Genomic DNA, 14257 nt, shown 5'->3' on the forward strand with positions numbered 1-14257 from the left:
ATCAACAAGGATCTGTTCCCGTCTGAGAAACGGCAAGCAGCTGCCTCTTAAGTCGACAGGAATGGATCCCTGGCTATCCAAGCAGTTGCTTCCCGTAACCTGGGGTCTGTGCAGGAATCATGCTGGGATACACTGCCTAGGAATGTCATTGCGCTGCTACGCGCCACGCAATCGTCACATAGGAGTCCGGCAACCTGTCATTCAAATACATTTTCATTCAGAATTGTGGTTTTAACAAGTTTTAAGTAAAGCCACCCTTTTACAAAAACAAAAATCTCTTTTTTTTTTCTCTCCTTCAAAACATTTTAGAGGGTTTGTTCTTTCAAATATTGCGGTTAGGTGGCTTTTTTAACATAGCAAAACCCAAGTCGTGTGACATGTCACCCTTGGCAGCTTTTAACTTTTGCAATGTTCAAGCAACCAGCTGTGTGTTTTTATATATTAGTAAAGATTTGTATGGTTCCCAGTCTCTTAGCCTGTGTTTAAAAAAGTCATGTGAGTTAACAGGACTCAGCATTTCAAGGGGCAGTCAAAAATCTTGTTGCCTGTGTGTGCCTTCAAGGCGATTCTGGCTTAATAGTGACTCGCTCAGGGTTTTGCTTAGCAAGATGTATTTAGGTTTGCCTCTGCCTTCCTGTGAGTGTTTCATATCTGAGTGTGGATTTGAGCCCTGGTCCCCCAGAGACATGCTGGCTGTCCTTAGTCAAACTAAGGGTAGTAAATGCTAATCACCTATTTATCCTAGAGGATAATACTTTGTGGCTTTACCCACTTGTAGGGCCAAGTAGTCATTTCAGTGTTGGAGTATGACCCTGGAGACTAGGGTTCAAATCCCCGCTCAGCCACTGGGTGATCTTGGGCAAGCCACACCATCTCAGCCTCAGAGGAAGGCATGGGCAAACCCCTCTGGACACAAATTTGTGAAGAAAACCCCATGATAGCATCACAATGTGAAGGCACACAACAACAACAACAAACCCCGGGATTCCATAGGAGGCGGCTATGGCTAAAGTGGGATTGTAAGCACTCTCGCTGTGCTTCCGTGCAGCAAACTAAAGAGCGTACAGCTTTTCTCCCGACTCCTGAACAATCTTGTACAAAGCTGATACTTACTGGTAATTGCTCTCGCTAATCCGATCCCTGCGCTCTTTGCCATCTGCCCAAAACCCTTTAGCAGGGCTCTCTTGGGGGTGAATGTAGGCACAACAGATTCTATAATTGGCGTGTGTTTGCAGGGGAGGGAACGTTGCCGCTGTAAATGGGCAATTCCCTTCTCTCCTGGGAGCTGAGGATACAGAGCCTTTGTGTTCCCTCAGCTAGACAAGGGAGGAGAAGCAGAATCTAGTGTCCCATCTCCAGCTGCAGCTCTTTGCGTTCAGTTTGTCATTAAGGCCAATGGCCACGTTGTTCCATACAAGCCCTTCTTCAATCTCCTGGAGGCACATTGGAGAAAGCTGCAATGGGGAGACTTTAGGCACCCACAATTTACCACACTGGAGGAGTTAACACTTGCTTTGTGTGTATGTTTATCACCCCTCAAGTCTCCATGACCCCCTAGAGAAGGTTTGAGAGGGATAAACAGATAACAGAGGGTTTGGGTGTTTTGTTCAGTTGGGAGAGACAAAGCCAGAAACCAGTTACCTGTGTCCCTGCCGCATCCTTGACCCTCGCAAGCGGGTGGCCCTCTAGCATCACCGGCACCCAGATCTGCAACTCAAGTTTGGCCCCAAATGGGTTCTTCCCCTGGATCTGCAAAGACAAAATTGCTAGCAGATAAGAATGAGATCTGCTTTGGGTAAAAATAGGAAGGGTCCGCAGCAGGCTTGCGCTTACGTTAAAGGTGAAATCCGTGTTCTGAGATGATCGGTCGCCTGTGCTGACCACATAGACGATGGGAAGGACCCTGGGGGAAGATATTAAATGTTAAGATGACTGCATGGTCAGCAAAGCTGCTCTGAGCTTTATCATTTGGTTCCATACAAAGCCTTGCCAGAAGGGATGCTTGGACTTATAGTCCCAAGCTTTTCCATGCTGTGAAATGTATTATGGCAAAAGCCCGGCAACTCTGAGGAGACCTCAGCTACTCTCAGGTAGCTAGGAGCTACCACCTCCATGATCCCTTACACTTTGTGGGGTGGGGGATGATGGGAACCATAAACCAAAGCCTCAGAAGGGCCAGTGTTTCCCACATTGCTGATTTTAATAACAGTGAATTAAGATAATCTTTGTTGAACCTCAAGAAACGTAGCTTTTAAACAGGCTGCAGAGTATGAGTTTTCAGGCTACTTTTAGCACATACCAGTATCTGGTGCTCTGTATGAAAGAGTTTTTCTTCCTCCTAGATTCCTTGCATACTTTCCACCTCAGTAAGCAGATAAAGAATACTGACCGAATCCTCCCAACCTTCAACATATTTCTGCCCCGCTTCACGCTTCTCAGTCAAGGCAAGCAATCCAATCTGGTTTCAAACCAGATCCATCTCCCCAGGTGTCCTGACTGCTCCCAAAAGCTCTTTCTTACCTGCTGAGGGTGGCGTTGAGGACATATTTCACACTGAGGGAAACCTCTTCTCTCAAGGCTGGGCCGTTTTTGTTGGCGCTTCACAAAATAAAGAGATACTTGGTCAGCGGTTTTCTTTAAACCTTCCTGCAATGCTTTGGGGCATGATCTAAAAGGAGGCAACCTCAAGTATGTCTTGGACTACAAGGTCCTTCGTCCATGGACCATTGTGTCTGGGGATGATGGGAGCTGTCATAACAATAGCTCACTGGAGAAATTGCATGTTGTGTTATAATGGCTTTCAGCCTAGAATACCCATTTACTTACTCAGTGACGCTTAGGAGGATGTTGGCGGAGCTGTTGGGGAACTTTTTCCCATCTAGTTGCCAAGTGACACTAAAATTGGCCTGCGTCACAGGGAAAAGATTAGAAAAAGGAGTATTAACAAAGGAATCCTGGTCTTAATGTGTAACCTTTCTACTTTGAAATGTCAATGCAATCATTTCAGGGACGTTGGATGCTGTGGGACTGCAACTCTCATCGGCTCTGGCCAGGTGAGGAATGATGGGGAGTGAAGTCCGTCGTCTGCAACAGCTGAAGAGCCACACAATGCCCACGGCTGTGTTGTCACACAACAGTCCAGCTAAGAGCATTGAAGGTAACAGGCCAACGTCTATTTAGAGAGCAGGAGTGGACCAATTTTGTTAAAATGGTTCCGGTGTGGACTTACCGCAAGCGCCTTGAACACCGGGTGTCCAATCTTGCAGCGCAAAGCGGAGGCTGAAACGGAGAGCGGCACAGAGCGGTCGCAGTCAACGAGAGACGGGGAAACCTGCCGAGACATTGAAAAACAGGGAACACACACACAGAGGCCTGTTCTAGACTGCCAAAATAAAGCTGCTTTGGGTCTCTTTGGAGGTATGCTATTTAAATGATGCATGGGTCCTAAGAGTCCGGAGGTTGCGCCAAAGCCACACTCTGTTCCTAAGCACTGGAGTGCAGCTTTGGTGCAGCTTCCAGATTCTTAGGGCGCATGCATCATTTAAACAGCATACCTCCAAAGAGACCCAAAGCAGCTTTATTTTGGCAGTCTGGAACAGGCCAGATTGAACATATGTTCCTATTTGGAAACTGGGAGAGAGATAAGGGGTTAGATGATGGTAAGGTGAGAGTTTTCTTTATAAAGACATGATAAGGAACACACAATAACCTTCATAGGGGTACCTTTATACCCTTCTTCCTCCATCTTCTGGGTAGATTGGGACCCCCAAAGGGCATCTAAACACATTGGGATTTTAGCCCGAACTTTAAAGATGCTAATCCAATTTCGGGGAGTGGCGTTCAGCATCTTTTAAAGCTTGGGATAAAACCCAGCACTTGCTACACGGCGCAGGAGGCCACATCTTAGGAACCTGGGTAGCAGAAGGTAAAGTCAAGGGGAAACTTCACAAATTGTACCTCTCGGACTTGAATAAAGTGGAGGTTGGTCGGGTATTGCAGGACCAAAGTCGTCATGTGAGAGTTGTGGCCCCGGTTCTCCAGGTAGATCCTCATGGCTACTTCTTTGGTGGAGCCAACCACCAGCTCTTTCCTGGAATTAAGTCATAAAAATAGATCATGGCATGCTCCCATACGTGTTTAATTCAGTGAAAAATACTCCAAATCAATGAATCAATAAATATTAATCTCCAATATCTGATCAGGGATAACAGCGAACGAAGCAGGCCAATGACAAAAGCCCAGAGAGCTGGTTTTGCTTTCCTCCGCTTCGAAGCCCGCAATGAAAATATCCCTTGGACTCACTCCGTTTGAACGGTCAAACTCAAATGTGGCGCACAGGTTGTCGTGTTGCCGCAGTCGTCCACGAACGGCAGCTGAAATTATATGACAAGGATAGCCATCTCAAAGAACAGGTTTGTACAACATGAGGACGAAAAGTGGCATCTTTGTGGGTTGATGGGGCCTATAGTCCGACAATGCAAAGACAACCATCTCCAAATCTTGTCTTCCATCCCCTTAGCTTTGAATTCCTAAAAACGATTTCAAGACCCTCACCCCAATTTATGGTATTACCTGGAAATGAACCTCCGATTCCTGGTATATATCAAGCACAGGGCTAGGATCATCTGGATCGCCGTTTGGGTCCTGAAGCCAGTAGCTGAGCCTGAGAGCGATGCTGGAGAAACAGTCCTCTTGGCACGGCTGGCCACAAATGCAAAAGCAGAGAAAAGTAATATAGACAACAGCAATAAAATGCAAGGCCAGAGAAATAAAAATCCAAATCCAGCAGCAGCAATAAAATCCAAACCCACAGAAAAGCAATATATCCATAAGGATTCCATAAGAATGGAGCTACAACCAAGTGGCGTCAAGCTGTATTATCTCTAAGAGGCACAGTGCCATGTTCAGTTATAGCTTGTGCCATAGTGACATCCTATTGAATACGGGGATGTGTAGTTTAATGACGCGCTAGAGCTCCCTGGCAGACAATGCTAACTACCTTTCCCTGGGATTTCATAGGATGAAACCATGGCATTTGAAGCGGGACCATAGCACTACAAATAGCGTAGTGTGACATGGCCCTCGGACACTGTGCGCAACCTGCAAGGAATCCGTGTCCCAAGACTGTGGCTAAGATGGATGCCTTCAAAGTCTGAAGCCGTAGGACGCCATTTTAAGTGCTGTAGTTCCCTCCTATGGAAGCTTGGGATGTATAGCCTTACAAGGTCTCTAGCCTCCGCTGCCGAAAAACGTTGGCGCCTTGCAAAACGACGAATCCCACGATTGCGTCGGATGTTTCCATGGCAGTTGAAGTGGTTCCAAACTGCATTATTTCTACAGTGTAGATGCACACTGTAAGTCTCTCTTTTCCTTTACTTACCAGGACTATGAGCTTCAACTCTGGACACAAATCCACAGCGTAGGGAACTTGGCCGCGGACGGTGTCCGTGCCGTCTTCAAACTGGGCTCTCTTCCTTTCCATCTTGACGTCTAGATCCACCGTGTAGTAAATGACGAGGTGATCTGTCCCTAAGGAAACAGATCCAAATGTAGAGTAAGAGGGTTGGACTCGGACACTCAGGAGATACAGGTTTGAATGTCATTTCACGGGATGCGATGTTTTTGCACCGGAGGAACAGTTTCCCATCTCTTGATACCTTTTAGTGCCAAGGCCTTGGTGCTCCTTGTGGGGCGAATCTCGCATTTCGGGGTTGCCAAATACTTCTCTCTCACCTGGGCTTTTTCCTTACCTGGCTGCCTAGTACTTGGAGGGGGCTTTCTTTGGAAACACAGTTTTGCGGTTATGATACTTCTATTGTAATAATGGGTTATTTCGCTCGGGGTAAAATCCACGGCGGCTTCCAGTCGGATGACAGCTCTGGAACTAGTCAAAGGAAAAAGAGAAATTAATCATTTTTTTAAAAATTGCACCATGATTTTTACAATCTTTGGAAGCTGCCTTAGGTCCTTTATGTCTAAGGAGAAAGGAAGGATGTCGATCAAAAGAAACAAATATTATCATTTTTATAATTAACGGATTTGTAGCTAAGGCTTGCAAGAATTCCAGGTAAAGATTAAAACCTGTGCACAAAAACAATTGCCAAAAGCAAATTAATAATAATAATAATAATAATAATAATAATAAATTTTATGGTATATTTTGCACTGGTTTTGACTCAAAAATGTGAGCCTGATGTTCATATCCATGTGTTCTGTTATTGATCCCTATCCGGGCTGTAGTCCGAACTCACCGGAGTAAAGTCATGCGTCCTAGCGAACCGACAGCGATATCCGGGAGTCCGTCTCCAGTGAAATCCAGACCCCCGGCCACCGACCGTCCAAAATAGACAAGGCTCAGAGGACCAGTTTGGGCAGCTGTTATCCTCTGAGCAGAAGGGAGAAACATAGGAGCTTAGAGCTTCCGTGTCAGTGGAACCCAGGAACTTAGAACAGAGAATCCCAGGAGCTTAGAGCTTCCATGTCAGTGGAACCCTGGAGCTTAGGACATAGGAACCCAGGAGCTTAGAGCTTCCATGTCAGTGGAACCCTGGAGCTTAGGACATAGGAACCCAGGAGCTTAGAGCCCCCATGTCAGTGGAACCCAGGAGCTTAGGACATAGGAACCCAGGAGCTTAGAGCCCCCATGTCAGTGGAACCCTGGGGCTTAGGACATAGGAACCCAGGAGCTTAGAGCTTCCATGTCAGTGGAACCCTGGGGCTTAGGACATAGGAACCCAGGAGCTTAGAGCTTCCATGTCAGTGGAACCCTGGGGCTTAGGACATAGGAACCCAGGAGCTTAGAGCCCCCATGTCAGTGGAACCCAGGAGCTTAGGACATAGGAACCCAGGAGCTTAGAGCTTCCATGTCAGTGGAACCCTGGGGCTTAGGACATAGGAACCCAGGAGCTTAGAGCTTCCATGTCAGTGGAACCCTGGGGCTTAGGACATAGGAACCCAGGAGCTTAGAGCTTCCATGTCAGTGGAACCCTGGAGCTTAGGACATAGGAACCCAGGAGCTTAGAGCTTCCATGTCAGTGGAACCCTGGGGCTTAGGACATAGGAACCCAGGAGCTTAGAGCTTCCATGTCAGTGGAACCCTGGAGCTTAGGACATAGGAACCCAGGAGCTTAGAGCCCCCATGTCAGTGGAACCCTGGAGCTTAGGACATAGGAACCCAGGAGCTTAGAGCCCCCATGTCAGTGGAACCCTGGAGCTTAGGACATAGGAACCCAGGAGCTTAGAGCTTCCATGTCAGTGGAACCCTGGGGCTTAGGACATAGGAACCCAGGAGCTTAGAGCTTCCATGTCAGTGGAACCCTGGAGCTTAGGACATAGGAACCCAGGAGCTTAGAGCCCCCATGTCAGTGGAACCCAGGAGCTTAGGACATAGGAACCCAGGAGCTTAGAGCCCCCATGTCAGTGGAACCCTGGAGCTTAGGACATAGGAACCCAGGAGCTTAGAGCTTCCATGTCAGTGGAACCCTGGAGCTTAGGACATAGGAACCCAGGAGCTTAGAGCCCCCATGTCAGTGGAACCCAGGAGCTTAGGACATAGGAACCCAGGAGCTTAGAGCCCCCATGTCAGTGGAACCCAGGAGCTTAGGACATAGGAACCCAGGAGCTTAGAGCTTCCATGTCAGTGGAACCCTGGATCTTAGGACATAGGAATCCAGGAGCTTAGAGCCCCCATGTCAGTGGAACCCTGGAGCTTAGGACATAGGAACCCAGGAGCTTAGAGCCCCCATGTCAGTGGAACCCAGGAGCTTAGGACATAGGAATCCAGGAGCTTAGAGCTTCCATGTCAGTGGAACCCTGGAGCTTAGGACATAGGAACCCAGGAGCTTAGAACCCCCATGTCAGTGGAACCCAGGAGCTTAGAACATAGGAACCCAGGAGCTTAGAGCTTCCATGTCAGTGGAATCCTGGAGCTTAGAACATAAGACCCCAGGAGCTTAGAGCTTCCATGTCAGTGGAATCCTGGAGCTTAGAACATAGGATCCCAGGAGCTTAGAGCTTCTATGTCAGTGGAACCCAGGAGTTTAGAACATAGGAATCCAGGAGCTTAGAGCTTCCATGTCATCTGTGGCTTTGGCATCTTCAGAGAAATCCTTTGAAGACGCCAAAGTCACGGATGCCGGCGAAACGTCAGGGATAAACTCTTCCAGAACATGGCCACATCGCCCGAAAAACCCACAAAGAATTAAGACTAACACTTCATATGAAACACAAGAGAGACGAGAGTCGAGTTCTCTTTCTCGGACCCTTGACAGTCCAAAGCCTTCTTACCTGGGAGAAGGACCTCCGGATCCCATCCCGTTTGCCGTTAAAGATGTAAACGCTGCCAAAAGAGTTTGGGTTCGATTCCTCTTCCTCCAAAGGCGCTCCGACGGCGACGTCTCCAAATCCGTCCTGGTCCACGTCTCCAATGCTGGCGACCGCAAACCCAAACCGGGCAAAAGCAATGCCTGGATGACCACTTAGGTGTCCGGCCAAATTGAACTGGTCAGTCTGGAAAGGAAGGGAAAGGAAAGGACTTTTAAAAAAAGGAATTGCAAGAAACAACTTATCCAATAATACTTTGCAATACCAACCCAATGAACGCGGTTCACAATTTTAATAGATCTTAGTCTAGAAATGTAGGTCAAAAATGGACCCAAAAAACCTGAGTTGACTTATCCATGGGTCAATGGAAGTACTTAGTATCTTAACTCTTATTTAAAAGACGGGACCATCTCCTGGTGAAAAGCAAGAGTATAATATGGGAAGCGCTGTCCCTTTTTACTTTCTCATCCATCCAATCTCAAGAGTAAGCACAAAGAGTTATGTCTGTTGGGATTTTGTAAGTTCTTTGGCATTGCTTTGCTTTGCTTCGTCCTTCAGATCCTTTGCTATATGCCTCTAAGTTTTACCCTCAATTTATTCACGGATCATAGCAAAATCCATCATTTTGGCCCCAAAACTTGCCCTCGACTTATACATGAGGTTGACTTATAGTTGTTGCGTATATACGGTACCTGTTTTTAAATGTAACCCATACATTTCCAGCACTAAAAGTCACCTCCCACCTTCCGACATGGGAGTGGCCACCGCACCTGAACCAGGTTTTTACCTGTCGATCCAAGCGATACAGGTAGACCTTGCCTTCCTCGCCGCGGACGTGGAAAAATGGCGCTCCCACCAAGAGGTAGTCGGTCAAACCATCCCCATCCAGGTCCAACGGACAGAGTTCGGAACCGAAATAGGACCCGATCTGGAACGGAAGGGGGGAAAAAGGACATATCCGTCATCTTGGAGCTGTGTCGGACTACAACTCCCATCGGCCTCGGTTGGCATGGCTGAGACTGATAGGGCTTGTTATCCAACACGACTTGCATTGAGCAAGGTTTAAATCAGAACCTCAAGGGCCTTGGAATGCATTTTAAAACAAGAAAGGTGAAGCAAGTTTCTAGTCCTCAAAGACTACAAAGGATGAGCGGCTCGCCCAGTTTTGGAAAGGTTGAGCGAACTGAGCCGAGTCTTTCCAGATCTTAGAGGTTATAACTCCGGTGTCTTGTACCAAATCTTCCCTCCTTTCTATGATTAACAAACTCTTATGCAAACTTAGCAAATGGTATATAATGCTAATAAATGAAGAGGGGTGCAAAAATTAACTTTTTGTCGGTAAAGAGTTATCCCTTGTTTCCCCAGAACCGTTGCAATTGCAATGTCTGAACGGAGCCTACGAAAGGGTTTATTTTGGAGGAGACTATAAATCCCACTATAAATCCCAGAGTTATCCAGACCACTGGGTTTTGTAGTCTGAAAAGTGACTTCTCCAAGCTCTAGTTTTACCATGACTTTACAAAACTCCTCTTTTTCTCTCTAAGCAGATTTGCCCGACTATATTTGCGACCTCTCTGAGTTTAAAAATATTGTTCTTCACGCAACAAGGGTTTTATTTAAGGCCGAGCGAAACGAACAAATAGTAGGAAAAGTAAGTATGTCCTTGGAAAAACAACTAAATCACACTTACAGGAGTCTGGGTCTGATGGTTTATAAATCAATGGCGATGAAGCCATCGGATAAGTTTGGCACTTCTATACCCAGCACTACAGCAATATGTCCACTTTGTGGTTCAGCGCTTAGATTTTGAACCCAGACTAAAATACTCCAAAGCTATCAATTCAATGGGTGCCGAAATCCCCTCGCCTTAACCTAAGCCTACCTCATTCCATAGGAAAAATCTTAGAGAGAGACAAGAGAGTGCGATCGGAGGAGCTTTTCCAAACTTTCGTACCTGTTCCCCCTCCAGACTTTGTTTTAAAAGGCCTCCTTCGAATACTAGGACTCTTCCTACCAAGTTGTACCGTGGTGCACCGGCCACAACCCAATCCCCGCGCTGCGTCCGGACAGCGCCCACACTGTACCCTGGAGCAGAACGGAACCAGAACCGAAGTTAGTTTAATTTTGGCCCACTTCTAACATATGTAGCTTTATATAAAAATAGTATTTATCTATCTGTTTTAGATTTCACCATCATCAAAATTCCTCGTTTATGGAAATACACTTGTCCCTCCATATTGGCTAGGGTTAGGGGCACAAGACCCCCGTGAATATGGAAAAACCACAAATAACGAAAATGCCATGTTTTCACCTGAAAGGACACCTCTCCAGGAATCTCTAGGTCCTCCAGGGCACCTCTGTGGTCAACGTCCGATAGACACTGACCATAGAACTGCGCTGGAGGAGCTACAAAGGCCTAGTAGAGTATTCTCTCTAGGGATCTCTAGGTCCTCCAGGGCAACTCTGTGGTCAACGTCCAACAGACACTGACCATAGAACTGCGCTGGAGGAGCTACAAAGGCCTAGTAGAGTATCCTCTCTAGGAATCTCTAGGTCCTCCAGGGCAACTCTGTGGTCAACGTCCGACAGACACTGACCATAGAACTGCGCTGGAGGAGCTACAAAGGCCTAGTAGAATACTCTCTCTCGGAATCTCTAGGTCCTCCGGTGCAACACTCTGGTCAACGTCCGACAGACACTGACCATAGAACTGCGCTGGAGGAGCTACAAAGGCCTAGTAGGGTATCCTCTCCAGGAATCTCTAGGTCTTCCAGGGCAACTCTGTGGTCAACGTCCGACAGACACTGACCATAGAACTGCGCTGGAGGAGCTACAAAGGCCTAGTAGAGTATCCTCTCTAGGAATCTCTAGGTCCTCCAGGGCAACTCTGTGGTCAACGTCCGACAGACACTGACCATAGAACTGCGCTGGAGGAGCTACAAAGGCCTAGTAGAGTATCCTCTCTAGGAATCTCTAGGTCCTCCAGGGCAACTCTGTGGTCAACGTCCGACAGACACTGACCATAGAACTGCGCTGGAGGAGCTACAAAGGCCTAGTAGAGTATCCTCTCTAGGAATCTCTAGGTCCTCCAGGGCAACTCTGTGGTCAACGTCCGATAGACACTGACCATAGAACTGCGCTGGAGGAGCTACAAAGGCCTAGTAGAGTATCCTCTCTAGGAATCTCTAGGTCCTCCAGGGCAACTCTGTGTTCAACGTCCGACAGACACTGACCATAGAACTGCGCTGGAGGAGCTACAAAGGCCTAGTAGAGTAGTCTCTCTAGGAATCTCTAGGTCCTCCAGGGCAACTCTGTGGTCAACGTCCGACAGACACTGACCATAGAACTGGCTGGAGGAGCTACAAAGGCCTAGTAGAGTATCCTCTCTAGGAATCTCTAGGTCCTCCAGGGCAACTCTGTGGTCAACGTCCGACAGACACTGACCATAGAACTGCGCTGGAGGAGCTACAAAGGCCTAGTAGAGTATCCTCTCTAGGAATCTCTAGGTCCTCCAGGGCAACTCTGTGGTCAACGTCCGACAGACACTGACCATAGAACTGGCTGGAGGAGCTACAAAGGCCTAGTAGAGTAGTCTCTCTAGGAATAATCTCTAGGTTGCTGGGAAAGGGGATTGCGTTATGACAGCCGCAATGCTCCAAGACAAAACACACAAGTCACAATAAATAATTGTATTATCATTAAAGAAATAGAAGTTTCTTCTCCTCTAACCGACACAAAACTGGGAGTCTTCCCAAGGCAAAATCTCTCGGTTCGGAAAGATAAATGGTGCTGTCAATGCTCAGGACCTGAGAGGAATATCTGAGACCTTCGAGCCAAGATTTCTATCGATCGGTTTATTCTCGAGTCCCCAATTGATCCAGCAACAAACGCCAGAAACCATCCATTCAAAGCAAAGGCCAAAGACCCGGAGGACAACAGAGATTTATCCTCCAGATGAACAATTACCTAAATAGCCGTTTTTGCCGCCCGCCGTCGTTTCCTCGCTCGATTCGTTCAAGAAAACCATGGTCCCGTTTATTGTGTCGTATAGGAAAATGCCGCCAATCCAGTCGAAGGTGCCCACGGCTCCGAAAAGGAGATAGCGCTGAATTGAGAAAAGAAGAACATAGGTTACATCCATATATGTATCCATATATATATGATTATATTCTCTCTATCAATCCTGCATGAATTGTGACACTCTATTTCAGAGCACTTGATATGGAAGCTGAGCAATAAAGGGTATTATTCCCAGCAAACCAAGCAGTTTGGGAGTGCTCCAAAAAAGGACCCCCTGCGGCACTTTTAGATGCGATCTAATGGGAAATTATTTGAAATTTAACTCGCATTGGGTACCGGCAGGCAGTATGGTGTAGCAGTGAGATTACTGGGCTGGGATTTGGGGGATACAGGTGCAAATTCTCCCCCAAGAAGCCATAAAACGTGGCCCAGGGATGCATGCAAAGTGCTGAACTGGTGGTGCTTTGAAAGCTTGCAATATGTATGTTGTGCGTTTTGGTTGGCTCCATAAAAGTATCACTGTTTTGTGGATTCTGGGTGATATTGTACTTTGCCATATGGCTATCTATATCTATCTATAGGTATATGTACCTTTTATATGGCCTACGTGGCTACCTCCGCAAATCTATCCTCCATAGCACTTTCAGTACGATAGAACATGTGAATGATAGAATATGTGATTGATTGATAGAACATGTGAATGATAGAATATGTGATTGATTGATTGATAGAATATGTCAATGATGGTTCTATATAGACTAAAGTGAAAGAATATGTGACTGATAGAATATATGGATGATAGAATATGTGAATGATTGATAGACTATATGGATGACAGAATATGTGATTGATTGATAGAATATGTGAATGACAGAATATGGGATTGACTGATTGATTGATAGAATATGTGGATGATAGAATATGTGATTGATTGATAGAATATGCGACTGATAGAATATGTGATTGATTGATAGAATATGCGACTGATAGAATATGTGATTGATTGATAGAATATGTGCTTGATAGAATTTGTGATTGATTGATTGAAAGAATACGTGAATGATAGAATATGTGATTGATTGATAGAATATGCGAGTGACCTTTTGAAATCGGTTACAAACACAGAGCAGATCCGAATCGCAACCCGTGTTCCTCTGCCAATGGGAATAATGAGCCCTTTATTTTATTAATTCATTTTGATTTATTTTATCCATATGCTGCCATTCTCCCAGAATGGGAGCCAAGGCAGCTCATTGATAAGCTCATTGATAAGCTATTGGAAGTTTAAACTAAACCATACACTTGCCTCTATTGCTATGGAATTACTCACTTCATCCAGAAGATGGACGCTGAATCCACTTTGGGCCAGTTCAAATTCCAAGATGTCGCCCGCCGTACCTGGAAATCAGATCAGGAGCCGGTTGCTCAGTGGTTAGAGCACCTGGTTTGCATGCAGACAGAGGCCCAGCTTAAGCCCTTCACAGCCCCTCCAAAAGCGAACTCTCCAAAACCTTGCGCTTACCTTCTATGCCGATAATTTTCTGCTGCACTGCGGAGAGGAGCACGCTTAAGGCGGAATAGTTGGTCACGCGGAAGAGGTGCTTTTCGTCGGGATCGGAGGCAATCATCCGAAGTTCCTGCAAGGCTTTGGTCTTGTTGAACGCCTCCCCAACCTAAAGAGAAAATAGACTTGTCCCTCCGTATTCGCTAGGGTTAGGGACACAAGACCTCTAACGGGAATATTAGAAAGGCCGCAAATGACAAAAACGGCATGTTTTAACCTGAGAGGACACCTCTGTAGGAATCTCTAGGTCCTCCAGGGCAACTCTGTAGTCAACATCCAAGAGATTCTGACCATAGAATTGCCCTGGAGGAGCTACAAAGGCCTAGTAGAGTGTGCTCTCTAGGAAACTCT

The 14257-nt window shown here is 46.6% G+C and overlaps 1 protein-coding gene across 1 annotated transcript in view; it reads right to left on the minus strand.

Moving 5' to 3' along the window:
* The window catches only part of ITGAE (integrin subunit alpha E), a 28636-nt gene that overhangs the window by 8236 nt on the left and 6143 nt on the right, over positions 1–14257 (minus strand). Inside the window, exons 8-24 of the mRNA XM_089484286.1 lie at positions 13865–14015; positions 13673–13740; positions 12289–12427; positions 10277–10407; positions 9110–9250; positions 8287–8508; positions 6252–6385; positions 5751–5884; positions 5381–5529; positions 4573–4701; positions 4303–4373; positions 3958–4090; positions 3230–3331; positions 2827–2906; positions 2521–2598; positions 1834–1903; positions 1642–1749 (exon numbers count right to left, since the gene is read on the minus strand). Coding sequence (XP_089340412.1) covers positions 1642–1749; positions 1834–1903; positions 2521–2598; positions 2827–2906; positions 3230–3331; positions 3958–4090; positions 4303–4373; positions 4573–4701; positions 5381–5529; positions 5751–5884; positions 6252–6385; positions 8287–8508; positions 9110–9250; positions 10277–10407; positions 12289–12427; positions 13673–13740; positions 13865–14015 — 2040 coding nt within the window. The remainder of the gene's footprint in view (positions 1–1641; positions 1750–1833; positions 1904–2520; positions 2599–2826; positions 2907–3229; positions 3332–3957; positions 4091–4302; positions 4374–4572; positions 4702–5380; positions 5530–5750; positions 5885–6251; positions 6386–8286; positions 8509–9109; positions 9251–10276; positions 10408–12288; positions 12428–13672; positions 13741–13864; positions 14016–14257) is intronic.

This window comes from Sceloporus occidentalis, unplaced genomic scaffold, assembly GCF_023333645.1.
Source record: "Sceloporus occidentalis isolate IW3139 unplaced genomic scaffold, rSceOcc1.0.p SCAF_21, whole genome shotgun sequence".
Lineage (NCBI taxonomy): Eukaryota > Metazoa > Chordata > Lepidosauria > Squamata > Phrynosomatidae > Sceloporus > Sceloporus occidentalis.